The 27,656-nt window shown below is 47.8% G+C and overlaps 1 protein-coding gene across 2 annotated transcripts in view; it reads left to right on the plus strand.

Moving 5' to 3' along the window:
* The first annotated feature begins 7,278 nt into the window (after positions 1 to 7,278).
* The window catches only part of DMXL2 (Dmx like 2), a 2,078,996-nt gene continuing 2,058,618 nt past the window's right edge, over positions 7,279 to 27,656 (plus strand). For both annotated transcript variants that reach the window (XM_086958287.1, XM_086958289.1), the window contains exon 1: positions 7,279 to 7,509. In XM_086958287.1, coding sequence (XP_086814413.1) covers positions 7,423 to 7,509 — 87 coding nt within the window. In that variant the 5' untranslated portion in view covers positions 7,279 to 7,422. The remainder of the gene's footprint in view (positions 7,510 to 27,656) is intronic.

Genomic DNA, 27,656 nt, shown 5'->3' on the forward strand with positions numbered 1-27,656 from the left:
CCTCGAAGACAACAACATCATGGATCCCTCCCAATTCGGGTTTCGCATCAACCACAGCACCGAGACTGCCCTCATCGCCGCCACTGATGACGTCAGGATCCTGATGGACAAAGGAGAAACAGCCGCCCTCATCTTCCTAGACCTATCAGAAGCCTTCGACACAGTCTGCCACAGCACCCTAGCAGCACGCCTCCTTGACGCCGGAATTCAAGAGAAGGCCCTGGCCTGGACCACATCCTTCCTCTGTGGCAGAACCCAGAGCGTCCGCCTTACACCCTTCCGATCAAAAACCACTGAGATCATCTGCGGCGTCCCACAGGGGTCCTCCCTCAGCCCGACGCTGTTCAATATCTACATGGCGCCGCTCGCCCACGTCGCACGACAACAAAACCTCAACATTATCTCCTACGCCGACAACACCCAGCTGATCATATCCCTCACCGAAGACCCCCACACCGCCAAAGCCAACCTCCACAGAGGAATGAAGGCCGTAGCCGACTGGATGAAGGACAGCAGACTGAAGCTGAATTCAGACAAGACGAAGGTCCTCATCCTCGGACCCACCCCATCAGCCTAGGACGACCCCTGGTGGCCCACATCGCTAGGCTCATTCCCGGAACCCACAGACAAGGCACGCAACCTGGGGGTCATCCTCGACTCCATCCTCTCCATGACCAGGCAAGTCTACGCCGTCTCCGCGTCCTGCTTTAACACCCTCCGAATGCTCTGCAGGATCTTCAAATGGATCCCTCCGGACACGAGAAAAACCATCACCCAGGCCCTCGTCACCAGCATACTCGACTACGGAAACGCCCTCTACTCAGGAACAACAACCAAGCTCCTGAAAAGATTACAACGAATCCAGAACGCCTCGGCACGACTGATCCTCAACGCCCTCCAACGCAGCCACATCACACCCCACCTGAGAGGCCTCCACTGGCTCCCCGTCAACAAGAGGATCACCTTCAAACTCCTCATCCACGCACACAAAGCACTACACAAAACCTGACCCACATACCTCAACAACCGACTCAGCTTCCATACCCCCACCCGAAGCCTCTGCTCAGCCAACCTCGCCCTCGCCTCAGTTCCTCGTATCCGGAAAGTCACCGCCGGCGGAAAAACCTTCTCCTACCTCGCCGCCAAGACCTGGAACGCCCTCCCTACCAGCCTACGACAGACTCAGGACCTGTTGGCCTTCAGAAGACTCCTCAAGACCTGGCTCTTTGATCAGTAGCGCCTCCCCCCCAGCGCCTTGAGACCCTAATGGGTATGTAGCGCGCTTTATAAATGCAATGATTGATTGATTGAATCTTTCACAGTGCAGGGCAAAGACATCAGCCGCACCCCTGGGGGTGGAGCCAGCCCTCCCAACTTCACTAAAAGATGTATTTTATCATTTTGAGTTCAGGCATAATAAACTCGAATTTCTACCATGATTCCTGAGTCAGTTAGGATTATAAAATGTAATAATCTAACTGCCCATTCTGTCCTATGGAGAACAGGTAGCCTTACAATAGTAAAAAACGAAAATGGCTGTAATTCACTATTAGGACATGCCACACACACCAGGGCATGTCCTACCTTATACTTACAATGCACCCTGCCCTTGAGGATACCATAGGGGTGTCTAATATGAAGCAAAGGGAAGGTTTAGGGACTAGCAAGTGGGTGAACTGGGCAAGTCGACAAGGCAGTACTAGACTGCACATAGGCTCTGCAATTGCAGGCCTGAGACACACTTTACAAGCTGCTTCTGTGGGTGGCACAATCAGTGATGCAAGCTCACCAGCAGCATTTGATTTACAAGCCCTGGGCACACATGGTGCACTGTACTAGGGTCTGACAAGTAAATCAAATAACCCAATCATGGAGTCACTAATCAATACATCAATTTAACATAGGGAGCACATGCACTGTGGCACTGAATAGCAGTGGCACAGTGCCCAAAAAATATAACCAGCAAAAACATATCAAAAACAGAGGAGGCAATCCGACAAATAGAAGGGAGCCTAACGCCAATGATGCCAGGTCTAACATACAGTCTAAACATACTGACACCAGGCCGAAAGTGGGGGTAACTATGTCTGAAAGTTCCTACTTTCCTACAGTGACTTGGTAGGACGCTAGGGCCTGGAGCAGTTCTATGGGGAGGAGATTTCAATGTAGTGCTTGATCCGGATATGGATAGGTCTAGCGACTCTAGGCGCCTCAACGCCCTCATGCAGTGGCTCATCTGCAACTCAAAATAAATGATTTTGGCCTGACCGACTTTTGCCGCTTCTGTCACACTGACCAGATGGGGGGTACTTGTATAAAAAAGTCTCATGTTTCATGGTCCCGAATAGATTATTAGTTGGCATCACAGGATGTGTTGACTTGGATGGTCCAGGTCGCCCACTTACCAAGGATGCTATATGATCTTGCTCCTGTTATACTGAAGTTATTATTTCTAGACAGTCCACCCTGCCCTGTGCTTTCACATGGAAACTTCTACATAGAGCCCTGCACGATCAGGTGTTCCTTGAAGATATCAGAACTGCAGTAGTCAAATACTTTGAACACAACGATAATGCTGAAATATTGCTGTTTTCCCTCTGGGAAACTTTCACGGTTGTCATTAGAGGAGCATGCATTGCAAAGCAGACGTGTGTGCTCCGCGCCTTACGGGGCAAACTTGCATGTCTACAGAAAGAAATGAGGGAACTTGAACTTATGTTTTTGATGATCAGGACATTTCAAAACTTGCATCCATTTGGAGCAAGTCATCCTAACACAAGAAGGCTGAACAGTGGGAAACGCACTACCTTGAAAGGGAGACACAAGCCTGACGCTTTGGGAAGGGTGGCAAACTGGGCAAGTCTCTTAAGCAATTGCTTCGCAAGCCAAGGATGAGCAATTACATCACCGAGTTACATGATGACTGCTCCCATGTACACACTGGCATGCAGGTGGTACAAGAAGCTATAGTTGATTTATTTCATCCCTGTATGGCTCCCGCCAAGGCCTGGTCCCCTGGACTATATGGCCTACCTTGACTCAATCAAACTTCTATGGCTAGAACACGGGCACAAACAATATCTGAAAGAACCTTTTACAGCCGAGCACAATGCCTGCCTAGGGTACCTGGCCTTGATGGACTTCACCACCCACCCCTACAGACCACGCTCGTAACCTCAGCATCCTCCTTGATTCCTACCCTCGCCATTAACTGCCAGATCAACGCGGTCGCCTCCACTAGTTTCAACTGCCTTCGCATCCTCCCTAAGACCTTCAAATGGATACCCCCCGACGGCAGAAGGACCGTCACTCACCCACTCATTACCAGCAGACTAGACTATGGCAACGCCCTCTACGCCGGAATCAACAAAACTCTTCTACACAAACTCCAAACCGTTCAGAACGCAGCAGCCAGGCTTGTACTCAGGATACCGCGCCACAAGCACATGACACAACACCTATGAGGCGTCCACTGACTCCCCGTCAAGAAGAGGGTCACCTTTAAGCTCCTCACCGACGCCTACAAATCCCTCAACAGCATCAGACCTACCTCAACGAGAGAGTATCTTTCCATGTACCCAAGAGAAACCTCCGCTCCGCCGACCTCGCCCAGCAGAGGTCCCCTGCATTCCAAGAAACAGACCCAGCGGGAGAGCTTTCTCCTACATTGCAGCAAAAGCCAGGAATGAGCTCCCATTGAACATCAGACGCTCCCCAACCCTGCACACGTTCTGGAACGACCTAAAGACCTGGCTCTTCGACTGATCCAGAGCCGCCGTCTGAACCCACCCACTAGCACCTTGAGACCCTCACGGGTAAGCAGCGTGCTTATAAACCCCTGATTGAATAAGAAACAAAAATCTACAGCTACACAAATTTCAAAAAAGGGTTGGTTTTGAGTGGGAAAATGTGATGTGTCCATGTTGCATTTATGCTCATTGCTGCTGGAGACACTAGGCTCACCCACAAAAGTGGGGTACCATTTTAATCGGGAAACATGATGGAATGCTGGGTGGTTGGAAGTTTGTGGATCCCCACAGATTCTGGAACTTTCCCTCACAGGAATGTGAGGAAAATTTGTTTTTTAGTCAGAGTTTGAGGTTTGCAAAGGATTTGTGATAACAAAACCTTGTAATAACCATATAGGTCTCAGCACCCTGGACTCTCCCTGGTATCTAGTTTTCAGAAATATCTAGAATGGTAGCTTTCCTAGGACGGCGGCTGAGCTAGGCCACAAAATCTGCACCTACTTGGATTGTAAAAAAAAAAGCATTGATATTGCTGCATGAAATGTTGCTTTTCTGGTATTTTTTAGATGCTAGGCCCGGGTACCATTTTTATCAAGAGACTAGTGGGAACACAATTCAGTATAACATTTGTTAATACCAATTATATTTCTCTGCATTTGCGGTTTCCAAATGGAAGCCAGGATGCAAGAAAGAAGATGTTTTGCAAGATACCATCTGAATGACGATAGTATAGGTAACCAAACATTCAGAAGTGACCAAGTAGCCACTGTTCCTAACCCATCTGATTGTGTACATTTCAGAAGTACAAAGGTTTCCTCTATACCTATTTCTCTTTCTTTTTAATTTGCAGTGTGAAGTGCTTTATAATCATTAGACAATGAAAATTCATTGTAAGGTGCAGCTAAGTTGTTAGCTCAGGGTATTGCAAGTTTTCGAAGAACCTAAAACCTTACACATCACCAGAGCCAGGAGGGTCTGCTGGACATAATAGTGTTGTGTAGTTCCTAGGAATCCCCCAGGACCTGCAGGTTTTGGTTGACCTAAACTGAGGGCTTGGTATCCCAACCGCTTTCGGACACGCCCACAGGATATGTCATCCGTTAGACCAGCTAGCTCTACAGTGCCACTACCACCCTCCCCTGTATTCTACAGTGGTGTAGGAAGTCTCTGGCAACCACTGTACATGGCAACCTCGATTCCTCAGGGATCGTGGAAAACAGTACAGTATGTTTCGCTGAGACGCTTGTGCTTGCTTTCTCTCAGAAAATACACAGGATGGCAATTAGGACGTTTCAACAAGAATGTATTGGTCCAGTGACACCCTTGTGTAAAACATATGCGCTGCGTAAATCAGGAGACAGAAGCATACGAAAGAGATTGCTAGTACGAATATAGTGAATAGTAGATACTTTTCTACCAGAGTGCTAATAAGATGAGCAGAAACATTTCAGATAAAAACAGAAGCACTTGCATATTCCTAAAATGCGCGCCCTAAGTAATAGGCTAAAATGTACCTAGCCTAACCTAGAAGTGTAGGTGTATATGTGCATAGATATGTGTCTCTGTAGCCAAGAAACCCCCAGGGATGAACCAGACCCTCACCTTGTGGTTTAGAACAAAATAACCCATCTCTGCGTCAAAGATGACATCCCGCAAGGGATGTCAGACTGCTGCTTGTCAGAGATTCTGCATGCAGGGCCCCAGTCTCAGCTTGGAGGATTTCTCCTCTAATTTGTAGGGGGGAGTAAGGGTCTTTTATACGAAAGTGGTCACTCCAGGATTTTTTTCTGGAATCGATGTTTTTAAAACAACCATTGATGTTTTGAAAACAATCATGAATGTCTTGGAAACAATCACTGATGCTTTTCTAAACAAGTGCGATCATGCACAGCTGGCTGTTGGGCAAAGATGAAAAAAAGTGGAGACCCTCATACACCCTTCTCACATTTCTGACATGTGGGCACACCCTTATACAAGTGGTGACCCTTATACCCCCTTCTTTCACCTTGTACAGGGATTCTAATAGAAGACTAAGATCCTGGTGTTGAAGAAACAGGACCAAACTATTAGGCGAAAGGTCACCTGTTTAGAATCGTTATAGTCGTGTGGATGGGATGTTGTATGTAAAACGGAGTATACATGACGGGGCTATCCTAAAGGACATGACAACAGCCTATTATTTTTGTAAGCTGTGCATCATGACAAGAAGTTACAGATAAAAATGTCACAAATTGCTGTTTTTTCTGGATCAATTTCATTTTTTTACAGGATCTTATGGATGAGCCCTACAGAGATCTGCAGAAATACCCCCTTGCTGAATGCAACATTGTTTCTTCTTAAAAAAAAATATAGGGACTTTTTTCTGGATCACCCATGGATTTCACACCTGTTTCCATCACAAACTGCAAGCAAGCTAAAATCCCAAATTTTGAATAAATGTGCATTCTAGAAAAATGCAAGAAGTGTGGTAAAAAATGGTTTTGATACAACTTTGCTTGTTCCTAAAAGCTAAGATAGTAACCCCCTGCACAGAAAACCTTTAATTGTTGCCATTTTTAGAAAACAAAAGCATACAGTTTCTTAAACAGCACTTTATTCTAATTTTTGACACACAAAAACTAAATTTTGCGATATTGTGGCTATATTTTCTGTTCCCTCCAGGTGAATCTTCAAACCTTGGGTACTTTTAGTATCTCCAGGATGTTTTGAAAACATGCAGAAAATTTGCCATGGATAACTTTCGTTGGAAAGAGGTTCAATGTTACACATTAGAAAAAGCCTAACACTGTTATCGCCCTCATGTCAATGTTCAAAAATTGAACAGTACATAAAATCACTGGTCTCAAAGGGTAACAAAGTGCAAAATACTTTTGCATTTAATCTACTTCTCGCACAATTCCACCCATAAAATTAGTGGGGAACACGCTCCGACACCAGGCTTAGGCCAAGTTCGAGCTATATAAAACTGCACAAAAATACACGGGGCTCTGCTTGACGCATAAATGCATGTTCGCAGGAGAGTAGTTTTATCGTTTAAAAATAGCTAATTAGACAAATTATAAATAACTGCAGGTTGGTGCTGTTTCGTGCACCAGCACGTATTAATGGCTATGCCGAAAATATATGAAAAACGATACAAGAAACATGCACAAACCCTCCATCCATCAACATACTGATTGAGTTGAAGAGCTGCCGCTAACTGTACCGGGGGAATGGGCAGGCTCTCTGGGAACCTTCAGCCAATGAAAACGCAAAACCAGTTCTCTCTGCCAATCCTAGACTACTGCTTAATATGCGGAGTCCCTTATCCATTGAACATAAGGCAAGAATTGTGGTAACGAATCCGAGGACACGCTGCTGTAGCCGAGTCCTGCAGCCAATACACAACTGAGAGTAACTCCCACAGCCGTTCTCAGGCCACCGCACTTTTCCCATATTCCAAGGGTTATGTTTCCGTCTACTTGATTGGCGGGTTTATTGAGGTGCTATTGCTCTGGTCCCGTTCACCGTAATTACCGTAATCACCGGACAAAGGACGTCCGTTAAAGGAGAAATAACGGACAAGGCATTATACTCTAATATTACGGACAGACCATGGAAATTATAAACAGGTGGTCACCTTAGAAAGGACGCGCTGGATGGATGAATAATTAAAGCTCGCCATTTCCTCGCCATGCACCTGCACCAGGTCCTCACTGGCGCCGTAAACCCCGGAGACAACTGCTATTCCGTTGGCAGCTTCAACGACACTCCTTTTACGGTAAGAAACAGCTTGCACCTCGCTTCAGGGATTTCCAATATTTAACAGAATAGCTTCGCTGCGTGTCGGGGGTGGGGGGGGGGAGCGTCAGTTCTCTGGTGAGCTCAGGGTTATCATTCCACCAAACGCTGCAATACCTTCACTGCCATCATAGGGGTGGGTGCTCATAGAGATGCTTTTACACCCTGGGCGAGTTTTAAAATGCCGAGGCTCCGTTACCAAGCGCACGGTTGTTATATATGCCCTGGTGGTACTTGACGCCCAGACGGCAGAAGCTGCCCTGTCGCGATTCGGAGAGGATATCGGAGTTGCAGTTGCAGCAGACTAAGTTGAAGCTCATGATGCCATTGCACCGATACTTTTTAAATATGGGTTTGCATTGGCATCCCGCATAGTTTTTGGGGTTTTGTTCTTTACACACAACACGCACCAGATAGATGCAAGGTTACGGGCTTGCGAGCTGCTGGAGAAGTCTTGGAAATATCCATAGTCTGAGTGGCCCTGTTCCAGACCGTAACCTGCTTGAATTAAGCTGGCACTTGGCATAGGGGCTTTTGCTTTTTTTTTACACTTAACCCAGTGATAGTTGCAAGTGATAATGAGATGCACTGGCATGGAACCAGGAAGGTTGGTTCTAGAGTTAGTGTCTCATCGACTCCTGAAGCTGCAAATTGGCCTCGTGTGAGATGCACGACACCTTCAGCCAGTTGTGACTTTTTAAAGATTAGCTTTGTGGGACTTGTAGTTGTACGTTTTCCAATACAACATGGGCCTAAAATCTCTACTGCGTAAATGTTGTTATAAAAAAAGAGAAGAACCAGTTGAAAGGTGTGTAACGTGATACGAGGCCTCATTGTCAGCAGTGTTGACTCATCAGATCTGGCCATTTTTTGGATGTATCTACTCCCCCTTCAAATTCATAGGATGCTAAACCATCGCAGATAGTGGGACTTTACAGTATAGAGGCTGTCCTGTAACCAAATGTGGTAGGTTGCTAAAGCTTCCATGAAACCAAAGTAACGGGAATGTCAAAACGACCTTTCCATTTCCAAAACGTGTTCCTGTCCGCTGAATATCTTGAGAATAATTTTCTTTTCGTGGCAACGCATTTAAGGCTTGCGTGATTTTTCAAATGAGATCTGTTCTTTGCCAATGTATGTGCTAATTATTTTTGATATTGTTGTCTTCAGTCCCGTGGTTTTGTCTATATTTTAAAATATGACCAGCCATTTTATGCGGATTCTTTCACAATGGCCCTTGATGTTGTAAGGTGAAATTGAATGTTGCTTTCTGCAAAACAAATCCCTATGGATTCCTTTGCAGTTACAGTTTCTGCGAATTTGTGCCCTAATGTTATCTCCGTGATACTGAATATTGTTTTTCCAGCGTGCTACTCGCATCACTATGAGTTACGATCCTTAAACTGATGGAGTAAATTTGTTACTTTAGTCTGTTACAGAGCTGAGGCACACTGCAGACCCAAAAATGGTGCATATTTATTTGCGCAGTCTCCTATTTGACACAAGATAAGAAAAAAGGCGTATCAAGCGCAGGAGCTGCTACGGTATTAAAAGGTGAAGGCTGGCTGTCGTCTTCCTCCGCCCCCGCGACATCTGTTGATACTGCATGCTGGAGGGTTGTGGCGACTTCTGTTGCTCTCCTGCTGATTGCAGTGATCGGCTTACTCTCAGGAGGGTTGTGAAGTATGCATGACCCATGCTTTGCTGTTGTCGGATGGCTGTTTATGCAGTATGCGCCCGCTGGTGCATCAAGCGATCATGACTGATTCTTTCGATTTTTATTTAAATAAATTAAACTCCTTTAAACTTGCTTCACTGTTTTGGTGAGCTGCTATGTTATGTCTGATGTTAAGTCATGACCTTTTGATTTTTAGTGAAATTATGTGTATAATAAATTTGCTTGCAGGGGGGGGGCTTTTAGAAAGGGCCCCTTCATATGTTGGGTCAGTTGTCATTCACATTTTCTTCTACCCCCTATAACCTACTAAAGACTCCTCCTACCCCCCTCCCACCACGGAAAAAATGTTTGAATTAGAACCTTCCTCTAAAAAATGGCAAATAATTGAGGGAGATGAGGGGCACAGGGTAGGCAGCATGGACTTTCAGATAATTTTAAGGGTCCTTTTCTGTAGTTCTTAAGACTTATAAAAGAGCCAACACATCAAACAAAAACAGAATTGACCAAAAAACACAACTCCGCATAATTGGGGTGCTGTGAGCCCCTTCCACTCTTGGGGCCCCAATCTAACTACACCTGTTGTAAAAATGATAGCCTACGTTTCTGGGTTGCAGCTATCTCTTCTTCTTTCACCCCTTCCACACCATGCCACACCATCACTTCACTTCAGTCTTGGAACATGCTGTCTGTCCCTTTCCGAAAAAAAGAGCTCCTGCATGGTGCTGCAATGGTGCCCTGTGCTGAAATGCTAGCAAAGAGAATATGCCCACTTTTTAAAGTAAGATTCATAATTGTGATGCAGTGGGCCCTTCAGAACCCTGAAATATAGTACCACTGTACCTGCTACTGCCTTATGGAGTGGACTATCTCCATAATTCTGCAGCACCAGTGATAATTAAAGTTCCACTCTGCTAATTCCTTGAGCCCAGCAAACCTAGGCCTGATGCCCACAAAGCAGGCTTTCTATTGCTCTGAGATATATAACCTACTGGCAGTCGCCAGTAGGTAGTTCTAGTTAGGACCTTGTTTTTATACAAAAAGCGTTTTTTCTTTTGCCAGTATCTTTTGCGCCATTTGACGAACCTTTACGAAATAAAAAAAACTAATTTCCCACTCACTTCAGGTGTTTTGTTGAACGTTTCTGGGGGATTCGTTAAGGGGGGTGGCCAAGAAAAAATGGGCGCCCCAAAATGCTTTTTCTCCATGTTAATTTCCATAAAGGAAACTTTTGACGCAGCTACAGCCGCAACTGCTGAATGGAATGGCACCAAATTTGTTAGAAAGGTAGCTCATGGTCCATTGTGCACTCTTTTTGTTAAATGCTGTAAATCCGTACAGTAGTTCCTGAGAAATTTAAAGATTTCTCAGATATACAAATAAGGCTGCAGAGGATACGCAAACCTTCCCGATCTTGTGCCTCAGATCTGATTGTGCCTGTTGCTTTGTCTCGGATCGAGGCCCGTACTGGTCCAAGGAGGTGCAGTACTGGGGCCGGAGAGAGAAGCGGTACTTTTGTGTCATCATTGATCCAGGTTGGAGGCAACTGTTACTTGAGCACCTAGACTGTCGTATTCTACTTTGCATTATTGCTGCTAACAAACCATCAAACTGTCGTATGACGCCTGACCTTATTTGTGCCTGACGAACTACATACTTGGTGCGCTACGCACTGCGTTATTTTTCCCTTGCAGAGTGCATGATTGTAACTTCGCGCATTGCATTATTTCTTTATCTCACAGTACATGATTATAACGTGGTGCATTGCATTATTTCTTCATTGCACAGTACATGATTGTAGAGTGACGCATTGCTATGTTTCTTCCTTGCAAAGAGCATGCTGGTAGTGATACGCCTTGCATTATTCCTTCTATTGCAGAGTACATGACTGTGGCGCTACGTATAGCATTGTTTCTTTATTGCACGGTACAGGAGTATATCATTACTCATTGCTGTATTTCTTTTCTTTTGCAACATGTGTGATTCTAGCAATACCATCTACCTAACATTTTGGGAAATGGTTAGAAGTAAGCTTAATAGTTGGTTAGAAGCGGTGGTTGGGATTAGAATCTACCAATCCACCAGAAGGAATACTACCCATTATTATATGTTGGTTTTGTATCATGTGGTCATATCGTATATCTTCTTATATAAAGATTATATTTGTTTTATAAAAACTCACATGGAGTCTATTTGTAGTGACATCATTGGGTTGCTGTGAGTGTGGTTGCACATTCTGTACACTTGTGCCTTGGAGATAGATAAGCCTGGCTGCTCGTGCCAAGCTACTAAGGGGGTGAGCAGGGCTATCTCAGACGTTGTCCTTACTTAGCCTAACATTGAAACGAGGGGTCCGAATCTCGCACCTGGCGACAGCGATGTGGGACAGGGACTCCCGCCTCCAGCATTTGGTGGCGGCGGTGAGGGATAAAGGCCTCCACTTCCAACATTATCTAATTCCAAGGGCAGATGAACTTATTGACACTTTGGCCTCAGCCAAGTTCTTAAGTACATTTGAACTGACAGCTGGTTACTGTCAAATCAGATTAGCTGAAGATGCTAAATCAAAAACAGCTTTCTCAACCTCTAGTGGGCATTACCAATTTGTGGTGATGCCTTATGGATTGAAGAATGCACCTGCCACATTTCAAAGGCTGATGAATAAAGTTCTCACAGGTCTGAAAACCTATAGTGCAGCTTATCTTGATGATATTGCTGTCTTTAGCTCTACCTGGGAGGATCACCTGGTCCACCTGAGAAATGTTCTGGAGGCCCTGCAAAAGGCAGGCCTCAATATCAAGGCCACTAAGTGCCAGATAGGGCAGAGTACGATTGTGTACCTGGGCCACCTTGTGGGTAGAGGTCAGGTTCAACCATTGCAGAGCAAAATCCAAATCACCATGGATTGGGTTGCTACAACTACCCAGACCCAGGTCAGAGCTTTCTTGGGCCTGACTGGGTACAACAGGTGGTTTGCTATGGATCTATAGTGACCCCCTTAAATGATCTTACATCTAAAAGAATGCCTAAGAAAGTTTAGTGGACAGTTAGCTTTCAAAAGGCATTTGATGACCTGAAGCAGGCCATGTGCACTGCTCCCATTCTGCAAAGTCTTGATTATTGCAAACAATTCTTTGTTCAAACAGATGCATCTGAATTGGGGGTAGGGGCTGTGTTATCACAATTAAATGAAGAGGATTGGTATCAGCCTGTAGCTTTCATAAGCAGAAGGCTGACCCCCAGAGAGAAACGTTGGTCAGCTATTGAGGGAAGCCTTTGCTGCGCTTTGGGCTCTGAAGAAGCTGAGGCCATACCTGTTTGGCACTCACTTCATTGTTGAGGCAGACCATAAGCCCCTCTTATGGCTAAAACAGCTGAAGGGTGAAAACTCCAAACTCTTGAGGTGGTCCATTTCCCTACAGGGGATGGACTATACAGTGGAACGTAGACCTGGGAGTAACCATGCCAATGCAGATAGACTCTCCAGATATTTCCACTTAGAACATGAAGACTCAAATGGTCAAGGTTAGTTTAATGTCCTTGCATTTGGGGGGAGGGGGAGTTTTGTAGAAAAGTAGGATTGGCTTCTCATGGCTACCCCCACTTTTTGCTGATGCCTCACTGTTTTTGGACTACTTTGACTAGGATCCTGCTATCCAGGACCCCAATTTATCTGCTTTCTCCCCTAAATTGCTATGTGTGTACTTTAGGTACTCTCCAGATTGGATACTGAGGTACCCTCATAAGTCCCTAGTATATGCTACACCATGTATCCAGGGCATATGTACCCCAGAGGCCTCGCATGGGCGGAAGCATGTATTATACCACCCATGAGAGACCATTCAAAATGGCACAACAGGTCTGCTACAGCAGCCTGCGTAAGCAGGTGCTTGAACCATTTACTTAGATATAGGTTCACTATATCCATCTAAATCACTACACTTAAAAACCTATCAGTCACCCATATGGCAGGCCTTATCAATCCTCAAGGCAGGGTGCTGGGTTTTACGTGAGAGGGTGCCCTGCCTGGAGTAGGGCCCCTCTGCAGCCTTCTGAGACCATTCTGCGGGGTTGTCTGTGATGCAGCCAGACATATAGGTTAAGTTGCATTATAACCTCGCGGTACATGCTAACTTTAAAACGGCTGCTTAGAAACATGTTGTGTTTGGTGTCAAACACCTTGGAATTATACCTCCTCATGAGCAACTGGTGAGGAGGTATGATTACACCCTTCAGAAGCGAGCGTCATGGGTCACCGGTCTACCCGACACTAGCTTTCTCGACCCGGGCAGCACAGAATGGATGCTGCCAGCCACAGACACATTTATGCCCTCCTGCTGCTGAGCTAAGCTCGAGCAGAGGAAGGCTTGACAATAGGCATCCTGTCACTGGGAGGTGTAACCACCTTCCTGACAGGGTTATGTGTATTGTGGCTGGGTGGTTTCACTCTGAGAGTGCCAGAAAGTCTGCACTAGGGGCACATTTAGTGTCCCTGTGCATAGTCCAGCTCAAACCAGTTCTGGGATCCATTGGCACCTGTTTGGGTGTGAAACTGGACAAAAAACATGGGTGTAGCCACCCCCCTGTCCTGCCCCTCCCCTAGGAGGGTCCCCCGAATCTGTCCAACCCTTTCCCGTGGGTATAAAGTGGCTTACCTGGCTATAACCAAGTACTTCAACAGCCTGCACGCGCTGGACGACTGAAGAATCTCCCTTGGAGTAAAGGAGTTACTCCCCTGCACTAACAGGCACCTAAGCGCATCTGACCGGCTTGCTTCTCCCGAGCTCCTGAGGACTCCGAAGATTTCAGCAACACAGGAGGTGGGTTTCCGAAGCTCCCTGAGGTCTATCTGCCCTCTCAGCAATTCTGAGACCAGTATCCTTCGTGGGGACTGCGTGACCCCAACCCCTGTGCAACTCGTACATTTGCAAGTGCATATGCTTGTTGGCGATTCCTGAGCTTGTGCACTGGACTCCGTGTTGTCCTGACCCCAAGAAGTATTTGCACAGACGAAATCCGCCCTCCTCGCACTGAGTGCTCTGTGGGCTCTTGCTTTGCAAACTTGCTTGAGGTCTCCTCGCGACTCCTGGTCTGTTGGCCTGTGGGTCCTGGTGAGGGTCACCTTGTTTGTTCTTGGGCTTCCCTGGTTGCTCCAGACGTGCACTGACTCTCCTTTGCTTGGAGAGTCCCCTGGACCTTGCTGGTCCACACCATAACCTGTTTTCCTTCCTGTTTGGGTTGCATTTGCCAAGGCTTGTTGGTGCTCCAGCCGGACATCGACCCGTCCACACTCAACATCCTTCGTGGGGCAGCTCACCTCCGGATCCTGGTTGTCATCGACGTCTCCTGGTCCCCGTGGCAGCAGAGTCAAGCACCCCTTCTTCGCACCTGAAGCACCCAACATCAGTGGGCATTAGACTACCGAGCCTCTTGTCACCTCAAGTGACCCAGACTCCTTCCCCCTTTTGCTTTCAGGTTCCTCTCATCTAGAATCCAGGCTTGGATTTCACTGGACACTCTTTGCCTTCCTGGCAGCAGTACTTCTTTGCAGCTCTCCATTGAAAACGACAAAGGTTTCCGACACCACTTGACCCCCATGCACCCGGCTCCTCTGGGATAGGTAATACCGGTACTTCGGTACTCACTGGTGGGTTGGCTCTAGAACCTCCTATGTTCCAAAGGGTTTGCTTGAAGTCCTCGTAGAAGTTTCCTTAAACTGTAACTTTGCAACCACGACTTTCCCATAGAGTTGTCCGGAGCACGCAGTCTTGTTTCCTCACTGCACCCATCCTCTGTGGGCTTCGTGTCACTACCCGGGGTTGTTGCTTAGGGTCCCAGCGATTCTACGTGCTCTAGAAACGGTCTAGTCAAGTCATGATTGTTATACCATTTTTTTTAGTATATGGTTTGGTGTCCCCCTGAAGCCCGCTGTGTATTATGCTACTTACGAATGTTCTATTCATCCAGTATTGTGTGCCTTGTGTTCTAACATCGTGTAGAGGGTAGTAGAGAGTGTTATATTAATAAATACGTATTTTTATGTAACTGCTGTGTGGTTCGCCTTTCATTTAGTCATGAACCAGCAAGGTCACAACTCTGCCCAATCTTAGGGCTAGAACTTTGGCAAGCAATTTAGCATTCACCCCCAGCATGGACAACGGTCTATATGCACCAGGGCTCTCTACGCTTCTGCCAGGATTCGGGAGCATGATTGTCTATGCCTCCCTCATGGATTGAATGTATGATTAAAATACGTGGGGCATGCGTTATATACTAAGTGAATAGAACCTTAGTTACGTTTAAAACATATTGGATTATTCTCTTTACTTACCTTTCTCTTTTCACTTGAGCACATACTTTTACACTCTTTATTGCACCTGGCAGTTTCCCCAACTCTTAGGATTTTTAAATATTTTGTATATAGGATTGTGAAATAATCTTGCAGACTTTTTTGCTGCTTTGAAAACATTAGTGTTCACAATTATTTTTGGGTAGCATTATTTAGACTACTAACGCATTTGGCTGTCTGTTGCTTTTTTCTCTTTTTTACATTGCAGGATGAAATCGTGTGAATTAATTCAGATTTAATGAGTTGTGCATGCATTGCTGTCTAATGAATTGTGTCTAGGACCACTTTTTCTATAGCATTTACTACCCAGGTCCTCTGACCAGTTTTTGGATTACCCCATTTTCTTAATGATCCCTCATGGATTGAGGCAGGCAGCCAACTTGTTTGGCTTCTTGTAAGGTAACTAATATGTGTGGTATCAGAATATCTGCGTATGTCTGATAGAATTCCACAGGAATTCCCTCCAGCCCTGGTGATTTTAAAGCAAGCCATAGCCTGTAGTGCTTTCTGCAGTTCCTCCAGGTGGATTTCTGACTCCAACTTCTCCCTCTGTTCGTCTATGAGGCGTGGGTGGGGGACACCCGTGAGATATCCCCCATCTATAGGTATCTCAGCCTCCGGGACCCCACTGTATAAGTCAGCAAGATGGTTGAATAGCACCTTACTGACGTTAGCCTGCGTAGTGGCAAGGTTCCATCAGGACTGCGCAACACCAGTATCCGCAGGGGTGGGTGTTCCCGTTTTAACAACCACGCCAGCAGTCTGCAAGACCTATCGCCCTCTCTGTGTAGGAGCTGGCGATATTCGTGACGAACAAGGCAATCCAACCTATCCTAGATCTCTCCAACCTGGTGTTGTCTGCAGGAGCGGGCCCTGGTCTCGTCCCGCCACATGCTCCTCACGCTGAAGTCTAGCCAGTCTATCCTCTGCAGTCGTCAACTCTGACGCAAGCCTCTTTCTGGTGCCCCCCACCCTAGACAAATAATCCCCCTTGTAACTACCTTGAGCGTGTCCCATTCCATGCTCCTAATGATAGCTGCAAACCAGTTGGTGGTGAAGTATCCTGTAATGAACTCCCTGAGCTCTTCTTTAAATATCACATCGCGCAACTCCGCTGGCTGCAAACACCATAGCAGAAACCTTCGGCCTGTGTCTCCTTGGTCGCCATTCTAACAACCCCGGAGCATGGTCCGACAAAAACCGACCCAGTATAGCAGTCTACCTAACCGCCCTGCATACTTCCAGCGAGAGCAGAAAACGGTTGAGCCTACTGTACACCTCCCGGGCCGGGGTATAGCAAGTATATCCTTGTTCGCCTGCATGCGTTTCGCACCAAATATCAACGCAGTTCAGCCGCTCATCACCTCACTCAGTGATATCGCCATATGGGGTTTGCTGTATTATTTTAGAGGGTGTCTGTTCATCAGCCCATCTAAAATCACCCGCCCATATTTGAGGGATTCCAACATATGGAAGGAGTAAGCTCTCCATGACTCCAAAGAACTCTCCATCATTGGTGTTTGGGGTGTAAACGTTCGCCAAGCACACCTCTCCACCATCCAACTCACCATGCACAATTTCATATCTGCCCTCCACATCTGCCTCATAAGAGTTTAAATGGGACCTGTGGGGCCACCCATATAGCCACCCCCCTTGCATAGGATGAGTATGTAGATGCTAACTATTGTCATCTCCATTTCTTATCAAGTTTTTGTATTTCAAGGTCTCTTGTATTATAGCAACATAAGTACCCTGTTGCTGCAGATATATTTGCACCCTATAATGTTTCACAAACTAATTTTTCCCCCGCACTTTCCGGTTACAATTTTGTGTTGTCCCATGTCATCTGACCAAATCTTTCCTCAACTAATATAAGTACGGCCTGCGCGCTGCTATCCTTGCCGCCAGGGAGAACTGTAAACTGAACATACAGAACAACCCACTCCCGAGTAAACACTGTAATAGCAAATCATGCATCCCCAAGTAGTCCTCAAACCCCCACCCTACCCTTAAACATTGTCAATACATCAACATTTCCCAGTCTAACATTAAATCTCCGTAACTAGACTAAAAAGTCACTTACACTCCCACTACACTTCATATCTCTCAATCGATTCACGCACCATACCATTTAGACATCCAATATGTATCCGTAGCCGGACTGGAATGACGCTTCTCCCAGGCACTCAAGTGTCCGTCAGCTGCGCCCTTCTCAATCTCTGTCATGATCGCCCCACCCACATATCTCTCAGCACAGTATACTCACACCATCATATCTACTACCACTCAAAATTTGAATACTCCAATAAGAAGATTGAATGGCAGAGGAACAATGCCAGAGATTGACAAGAAAAACAATACAAAGCAGAATGGAGCGAAAGTAGGAAGAAAAAAAGAGGGGAGGCGTTTTCCACCCTTTAGTGTCTGTCTGTCCCAGGTCGATACATCATTTCTAGGGTAGGAAGAAAGCACCTTCACAACACAGTACACTGTTCAGAACAGGGGTGGAGGGGAAACCCCGATCCATGTATCGGTCCTCCATAAGTGCTCTTTCTTATTCCAATTGCCAGTGCTGTCCACAGCCCACTCAGGAGCCCCCGGTCCGTGGGGTATCCTCCACAATGTCTCATGTGCTTGTGTTTGAGCCCCTTGCTGTCACCACCTCCACTAATGTCTTAGCAGCCTCCCTTTCCGCACGCAGCATTTGTTGAATGATTCTAGGAGATATCCTGCCCTCGCCACCGTAATCTTTCCCTTCATGTTCCAAGGAGCCATCTCTCCATACCACTACTCTTTGCGTTGATGCCTTTTGGGATTTCCTACGGCGGCTTCTGCTTTTCCCTTTCCTGTGGGTATCTAAGGTTCTCCCTACTTCTCTACCCCTGCGTGGTATCCGCTCATCACCACAAACCTCTAGCCAATCCCAGACCGCTTCCAGGGTCGTAAAGAAATGTGCCCGGTCTGCATAGAGAACATTTAGCTTTGAACGGTAAAGAAGCTTATATGGTAGGCCTGTAGCGCAGGTTTTTGCTTCACTCCGATGAAAGACGCTCTATGCTGCTCCACCAGGCTGGTATAATCAGGGAATATACGTACCTTTTTGATTTCCGAAAGCAGGATCGCCTTCACACCTGGCCGCTTAAAGAATACAATCTCTGTCCCTGAAGTTAAAGATTTTGGCTATTAGGGTCCTAGGTGGAGCCCCCGGAGGCGGCAGTGCCACTAGTGCCCAATGCGCCCGTTCCACAATGAAGATCGAGGAGAGTTCAGCCATAGGAAGTGCTTCTTTGATCCATTTTTCCAGGAAGAGCTCCGGCTCTTTCCCCTCTATGCCCTCCGGAAATACCATGAATCGTAGGTTGCATCTGTGGGAGCGTCCTTCGGCGTCTTCTGATCTCTTCCCCCCACTCCACCCCCCCTACCCCTTTCCCCTTACCCCTTTCCCCGTGCGGGGAGAACACTCCGCTTCCCCTCACTGTATTTTAATAAAGCAGAGTATATTTATTACTTGTCAGGTACATTCACAGGTTTTACTGGAGTGTACCAGTAACTCTGCTACTCTGATGGGTGGGAGAGCAGAATGAAAAATTTCCTAGCTAACGTAACTGAAAGTTTCAATTCTATTAAGGACTAGCAGGCGAGGATTATGCAGTCCTTTCTTCTCTTTATTAAAAATAGCAGGTTCAAAGTTAAACACTACAAAAACTTTATTTCACTACAACTCCCATGAGCACATGGGGCACAGTGTCCATAGCAACCACAGTCCAATGCCGAGGGCGTGCACCGTATATCTGCTCATGACGTCCCTTCCGCCTCCTCTTCTTCTCTGTGAGGAAAATTCTCGATAAACCCATTCAGTCCATCTTCTGATCTTGTCCTAAACCAATACAAGACAAACCGTTATCCTGTTCCCCTTCCATGGAAGTAAGCATAAAGGGGCAATGCACCCAAATCCTCCAATAACAGAATAAAAATTCTGCGAACACAATGTCACTGAGAACGTAGCACACAGGAAAACATATCCAGAGTGGATCAATCATAGAACGAGACATAGCAGTAAAAGTACATCAAACCCATACTGTAAGATTTTACTTACTGAACATACGTAGACTCCAGGATGGGTCGAGACGTTTAAGACTCGGGAGGGATAATCCTCGCCTCCTAGTCCTTAATAGAATAGAAACTTTGTTACGTTAGCTAGGAAATTTCTCATTGTATGTCAGGATGGAGGCGAGGATTATGCAGGTTTAAAGCTTATCCACCACCAACGCTGCTGCGCCATAAATGGGTTTGAAATAAAACTTCTTGAACGTGGATTCGGAGGACCAGTCCGCTGCGTTGATAATATCCTCTAATCGACCACCTACCTGTACGGCCTTAGAGGCCATAGCTCCTCTTGCGGAGTGAGCCCCAAATTTTGTCACATCCACCCCCGCCTCGGTCATGATCCAACGGACCCACCTAGATGAAACCGCCTTAAAAGGCTTTTGCAGGGCGATAAGGAGCTGACGTTCCCCAGGAGGGCGATGCTCCGCCGTCAATTCCTCATACGCCTTAAGACACCGTACCACACAAAGTTTGGGTTGTTCCGTAAATACAGGATAAGATACTGACCTGATATTAGTCTTAGTCCTTCTCGCGACCGTGAAGGTTACTCCATCCGGAGTGAACATCCGAGCTGTGATATCCAATGCCCTCACGTCCGAAACGCGTTTACACGAAATCAGACACAGCAGGATCGCCAACTTAGCCGAAAATTCCTTTCTGGAAAGATACTGGTTATCCCGCCAAGAGCAGAGAAAACGCAGTATGATGTTGTCGTCCCAGAGGCACTCGTACCTGGGTTCTGGGGGCTTAGACAGTCTGGCGTCCTTCATCAGTTTGCAAACCCAAGGATGCTCCCCTGCCGGTCTACCATCGATGTGGGCATGCCCTGCCGAAAAGGCAGATCTGAAAGAATTAATAGAACGATAGGCCAATCCTGACTGTGCCAACTCGGCCCAAAAATTCAGGTTGTGACTAACTTCTGCCCCCACGGGATCAGCGTGTCTTCTCAGACACCAACAACGCCACCGTCCCCAAGCCGAGCGATACCTTTTGACAGTTCCTGGAGCCCAGGCTCGTTGGATGAGGTCCTCCGCGTCTGCCGAAAGGCGGTCAACGGATAAGGCTCCCCCAGGGGACCCGATAGCAGAGAAGGGAACAAGGGCAGTCGAATCGGGCAGTCCCACAACAGCTCCAACAGGGGAGGGAACCACGCCTGGGCCTGCCAAAAAGGAGTCACCAGGATCAGGGACGCTTGCTGTCGGCAAACTTACGCCGCTACCTGAGGAATCGCCAGGAAAGGAGGGAACGCGTATGGCTGCTTCTGCAACCAATCCTGCAGGAACGCATCCACCGCAGACGCCTCCGGGTCTGGCCTCCAACTCACAAACCTCGGGAGTTGCCGATTGAGCTGGGATGCGAACAGGTCCACAGTGCGCGGACCCCACTTGGCCATCAAAGCCCGGAAGATTGACCGCTCCAGTCCCCAATCACTGAAGTCGTGGAAGTTCCTTTAATGCCAGTCCGCAATCGAATTCTGACGTCCCGGAAGATACTCCGCCGACACAGAGATCTGTTTCTCCAGGCAATAATGCCAGAAGTCCTTTGCCAGTTCTGCCAAGGCCCGAGACCGAGGGCCGCCCAGGCGATTTGATGTATTGCACCGCTGACACATTGTCCATGCGTAACAGGATGCAAAACGACACTCGGTTCGGTGTCGGAGATCCCACCGCAAAAGAACCCGCCAGGAGTTCCAGGCAGTTGATGTGAAGTAGTAGCTCTTCCTCTGACCAACGGCCTCCCATCGTAATGTCGCCGCAGCGCGCTCCCCAGCCCGACCTGCTGGCATCGGATTCTATGACCAGATCCGGGCTGGAGCCGAAGATCACTCCCGTTCCACGCATTCATGTGCTCGACGCAGTTCCGTCCTCGTCTCTTCCGTCGGAGAAAGCTGGGCGCAGTACCTAATTTCCGCCACAAGATGGCGCTGCGCACAAGCGCGAGATAGGGACGCACCGAAGCCGGTGTCAGGCGAGGGTTGGTGAGGCAGAGCAGAACTCACCTCAGTGCGCCGCCACGCAAGGAGAAAACCAGCTAACAAGTAGTTTCTCCGTAGCGCCGGGCGCCCCACAGAGCCGGGAAGCGCGGGAGCGCGCTAACGCGGTCCGCGATGAAACGGGAAGAATGACGGTGCAAGCAGAGCCTGACGCGCGTCTGTCACCACAAAACCTCAACAGCGCGAGCAGAGCTTGACGCGTTAATAGACACAGCAGAAGCAGCACTAAGGTAACGGGCATGCACAGGCACAATATTACGCAAAGAACATCCAAGACAAAACACAGTACGTCAGTAAGAGAAATGAAGTGTGACTTAACTGACGAGCGGAGAAGAAAGAGGAGGCGGGAGGGACGTCATGAGCAAATATACGGCAGACGTCCTCGCCATTGGACTGTGGTTGCTATGGACACTGTGCCCCATGTGCTCATGGGAGTTGTAGTGAAATAAAGTTTTTGTAGTGTTTAACTTTGAACCTGCTATTTTGAATAAAGAGAAGAAAGGACTGCATAATCCTTGCCTTCGTCCTGACCTAGAATCAGAGCCAGTCTCTGCCTTGTGTTTGAGCTGTGGACCCCTGGGCAGACAAGGTTATGAACTTTTAGGCCTCCCGGGCACTTCCTGCGCTCCGAAGTCTTAAAGTCCAGTGTGGTGACGGCCACAGAAGTACAAGGACGTCACGTAGGTTAACCAGTAGTATTTATTAAAGTAAGTGACATACACTGCGACCTCAGCCACAGCCTCTGCTTCCGCAGCTTCCTCACACTCTTGCCCCGGCGCTCGCCTTGGAACGCTGGTCGCATTGACATTCTAAGTGATGTCACCGCGAGTAGCTCCATTACACGCGGAGACGCCGGGGGGTGATTAAGGTGGGAGATACCACACATCCCCCTCCCCTGCGGAAAGAAAACATAGAACAATGCATGAACAACAGGAAAACAAGGAGGACAAATTAAATCCTGATCGGAATGTCTTGAAAGACTGGTCACTATCCTGCTAGGAAGGATAACTCAAGAATGGCAGAGTAGTAGGGGCTACATCATAATATATTGATCGAAATGCCTGGGGGGTCTGGTCACTCTCCTGTTGGACCTACCACCTGGGTGGGGGACTGACAACAGCTTCTTGGTGTTAGGACCTCGGTCCTGCCTTGCATCACCCTCACCCCCCCCTTTCACTCCTAGAGTCATTCCCTGGTGGGTGGAACCTCACTACTCTCCCTAGGTTCCATATCTTTCCCTCTTGAGTCTTGACGGCATTCTTGAATAGTTTTGTGATTTTGGTAGGACTACTGTACCCTGACCAATTTGCTCTTCCAGTGGGGGTTCTGATCTTGATGCTATCCCCTACTTTGAATTCGGCACTTGAGCTGGTCATATCTTTCTTTCCTTTTTTTCATGGCTTCCTCTTGCTTCTTCAAGCTTTCCGCTCCTTTGGTTTGGTCTGACCACCCCTTGTGCCACTCCATCCACCCTGGGGATAGCTTGGTGTTGGGTATCCTTGCACGGAGCAGCTCGAATGGGGTGACTCCCGTCGTCTGGTGCGGTGTGAACCTGTATGCTTCTAACGGCCTCCACGCCTCTTCTTTCCAGCTTATACCACTGGCTTTGGCTAACTGGATGCTCTCCTTGAGGGTTTTGTTAAATCGCTCAACCATGCCATTGGTTTCGGGGTGATACAAGGCGCAACGCTTGTGTTTGATGCCTCTCTCCGCAAGGAAGTCTTCCATTTCTTTCGAACATAGTTGAACGCCATTATCCGTGAGGATGTTGCTGGGCAGCCCTTCCCTGATGAACACCTCTTCCAGGAACCCAATGACTGTCCTGGTCGTGACTTCATTTACAAACTTCATCTCCGGCCACCTAGAATACAAATCCATAAGCACCAAGATGTAAGGCGTTCGCAGTTCTCCAGACATTGGGCCCACGATGTCTAGCACCAACTCTTCCCATGGTCCTGACAGTGGCGGCCTACATACCATTGGGGGCGTCAGTTGCTTCAGGACTTTGTCACTGTTGCTGCACGGAATGCAGTCTCTGATTCTCCTTTCGGTGACCAGGTCCATGTTCGGCCACCAATAGCTCTCCCTGAGTCTTTGTTTGGTCTTGGTGATGCCCAGATGCCCTTCGTGGGCTATCTCGACCAGGTTGTCTCTCACTGATACAGGTGGTACAAGTCTCGTCCCCCTGAATAGGCATTCGTCTACTATGGACAACTCATCCTTAACAGCCCAGTATGGCCGCAGGTTTTTTTTCCCGTTTGTCTTCGTTCTTCCATCTGCCTTTTATTCTTTTGCACACCTCCTCCAGTATCTTGTCCTCTTCCAACGCCTTTCTCCATGTTTCCTCTCCCAACGCTCTCTGGATGGTGCAGACATTCTCCATAGGAAGTCCATCCTCTTCTTCATCCAACTTCTTTTGCTTCTCTCTCGCCTCATTTTCACTGACGAGTCTCGACAGACAGTCTGCTGCAAAATTTCGCGTTCCTGGGACGTACTCGACGCCGAAAGTGTATTCTTGGAGGCTGACCACCCACCGCCTTATCCTGCTGGAGGTGGCATCCAGACCTTTTTTGCTGAATACTTCTACCAACGGCTTGTGGTCAGTACGAAGAGTGAACTGAGTTCCCCACAGGAAGTCTCTGAACTTTCCCACCGCCCAGGATACTGCTAGGGCCTCTTTTTCAATTACCGACTTCTGGAGTGACCTTGAGGCAAATGCTATGGTTTCTTCTCCTTCTTTGCCTACTTGGGTGAGGACTGCTCCCAGCCCTTTGGCACTTGCATCGGTGGTGACTACCGTCGCTCGGTTGGGTATATATGACTTTAAGCTGGGGGCCTCTGCAAGTGCCCTCCTTACGTCTTCGAACTACCTCTGGCACTCCTGACTCCAGTTGAATTCAGTCCCTTTCTTTAACAGCAGCCTGATGGCGTAGGTCCTTCCTGCCAGGTTTCTTATGAACTTCCCGTAGAACTCCAACATCCCCATGAATGACTTGATTTCGTCCTTGCTCGTGGGAGGTGCCAAATTTACGATGGTGTTTTGCAGTTCGGCCTTGGGACATATTCCTTCAGTCGTCACCTTGTGCCCCAGGAAATCTAGCTCTGCACAGCCAAATACACACTTATTTTTCTTCACTGTAAGTCCTTGTGACTGGAACCTCCCTAGCACGCATCTCAGTCTCTTATCATGCTCTTCATGGTTCTTAGCGAATATGAGCAAGTCATCCTGGTAACACATGACGCCTGGGATGCCTTTCAAGATGTTGCCCATGATTCTCTGAAACACGGCGGCCGCCGAGACTACGCCTCGATGCCTACGACTCCTGGCGCGTCGACGACGAGCCAGGAGGTTAGGCCTATAACCTCCATTGTGAAGATCTCATTGACGGCGAAGAAATCAGTATTGTCGACGACCTTACCTAAGAAGCATTCGTCGACGAAGGCTTCGTCGATGCGTCTCTCGTCGACGCTACCACCATTGTCGACGGTAGCCCCGTCGACGTAGAGTTCCTCGTCGACTACCACCTCCTCGTCGACAGCTCAGTCGACGATGAAGAAGACCTCATTGACGACGGCCGCACCATCAACGGGAAAAATCCTGGCTCAGTCGATGGCTTCCGCTTCTCCGTCGACGCCTGATTTGACATTGACGAATCCCTCGACGACGGTTTCGACCACAAGCTCGTCTACGGTACTGTCGACGGAACATTATTCTCTGGCGACTGCAACAACCTTTACTGTGGTGACAGCTTCTATTGTGAAACGTCCCGCTCCGCTGGTTTTGAGTCCTCTTCAAGGTGGTTCTGGCCCCCCATCTCAACTTTTTGCGTCTGCAGAGGAGGAATCTTCTGATGGGTCTTATGTTGATGACACCTTTGATCCTGCAGCAAGTCCTTTGGAGCTCAATATAAAATATCAGGACTATGAGGATGAGGACAATGATGACAGGGGTTCACTCTTACCAGTTCATGATGACCAGCTCGATGTTGACCACGAGGTTCCTATGGCACAGATACCTGTGTCCTTGATATCAAACCTTCAGCACATGTTGGACGATTATAATCGTCGATTCCCACCTTCTGCACAGGCCTCTCCTATTCCGCCTCCTCCAGCACGAGAGCCACTTCCTGTTGCTTAGGCAAGATCACCAATTCTTCCAGATCCTGGTACTGATGATGATGTCCGCAATGATACGGACCAGGACAACGACGCTGTCCTTGCAGATTGGGAAAATTATCGGGACCAGACCCCATCTCCTCCTCCTGCTTCTCCCCTGGCTTCTCCCCCAGTGGACATTGGGGGTTTCCACAACCTAATGGTGGAGCCGCGAAGCGTTTTCATTTGCTTATGGTCGTCAAACAACAAGACTGTTTCCTTTATGACTTCAAGGATCAACCTTTGAAACAAGTCCATACCATTCCAATAATTGACTTTATATGGCAGGAGGGACTTAAGTTAATGGAACGGCCTAACTCCATCCCGGCCGTGCTTCCCCGCCTTGACAAGAAGTATAAGGCTCCTGAGGATTCTCCTGCATGCCTTGTGTCACAACCAAAGGCTGACTCGGTCATTACGCAAGCCGCTCAAAAGAGGTCACGTAACCCGGCAACTCTGTTGACTTCGCCACCGGATCAGGAAGGTCGCTGCCTGGATACCATTGGGAAGAAATTCACCACTATGGCTGCCACGACGGTCAGGGCGGCAAACTCCTTGGCCATCCTGGGGCAATATGACTGCCAAATGTGGTCATAGATCGCGGCATTGGTTGACCTACTTCCGGAATCCTCCAGGGCAGAGGCCCATAAGATCGTGCAAGAGGGAGAGAAAATATTCTCCGAAATTATAGACTGTGCCATCAATATTTCCTCTACAGGTTTCAGACAGCTCGCAGGTGCTGCAGTCCTAAGGGTCAGGCCTGGCTTAAGGCTACGGCTTTTCGTCCTGAAGTGCAGGCAAGAGTGCTCAACTTGCCTTTTGACGGAGAGTCCCTCTTCGGGAAGCATGTGGATGTTGCCTTAGAGTCCATCAAGAAAGACACAGACACTGCTCGTGCACTTAGATCTCTCCAGTACCGGAAGCAGCCTTTTCGTGGAGCATGTGGCAGAGGCACTTCCTCCAATTTTCGTGGCTCCTCCCAGTACCGCTCCTATGGTGAAAACAAGCAGCGTTACTCCTATGAAACTCAAAATAGGCAACCCGATTCCAGGCCTTATAGAAGGAAGACCACCTACAGAGGAGGTGCTACCTCTAAAAAACAGTGACTTTTCACGGGTCAAGTGTTCTCCTGCTCTGAAAATTGGAGGTCGAATCTCCCAACACTTCTAAAATTGGTCAAAAATAACTTCAGATTGTTGGGTCCTGGATGTCATCTTAAAGGGCCACGCTCTCTAATTTCTCAAATTTCCTCCCACCCGCCAACCCTCTGGCCCTCCCCCCCAGCACATTTGAAGGAACTGTTTGCGCAAGTCGCAGTTATGATCAAAAAAGGGGCTTTCCTATGAGCCCCTAAAGCCACAATCAATAAATTGCAGCAAACCCAAAATGCCGCTGCCAGGTTATTAATGGGTATCCCCCTTAGATCATCAGCTAAACGTGCTCTCAAAGCGCTTCATTGGCTTCCCGTGCGAGAGAGGATTATCTTTAAATCCCTTTGTATTACCCACAAACTCATGCAAGGCAAAGGACCTCCTATAATGAGAAGTCTAGTCACCCCCTACAAACCCAACAGACCCTTGCGCTCAGACAAAGGGTTCCTGGCCTCGGTGCCTAGAATTAAGAAAGCTTGCACCGGAGGCCGCCGCTTCTCAGTGAAGGCGGCCTCACATTGGAACTCCCTCCCACTGCAATTACGCGTTGAATCCGGTCACCTCCTCTTCCGAAAAACACTAAAAACCTTCCTCTTTCCCAATTGATCCTCTGTCCTTCCCTCCTCCCTCAGAGTATCTCTCAATTTCAGCGCTGGGATGCCTTATGGTAACCACGCGCTTTACAAAAACGACATAC

This window comes from Lissotriton vulgaris, chromosome 2_1 (assembly GCF_964263255.1).
Source record: "Lissotriton vulgaris chromosome 2_1, aLisVul1.2, whole genome shotgun sequence".
Lineage (NCBI taxonomy): Eukaryota > Metazoa > Chordata > Amphibia > Caudata > Salamandridae > Lissotriton > Lissotriton vulgaris.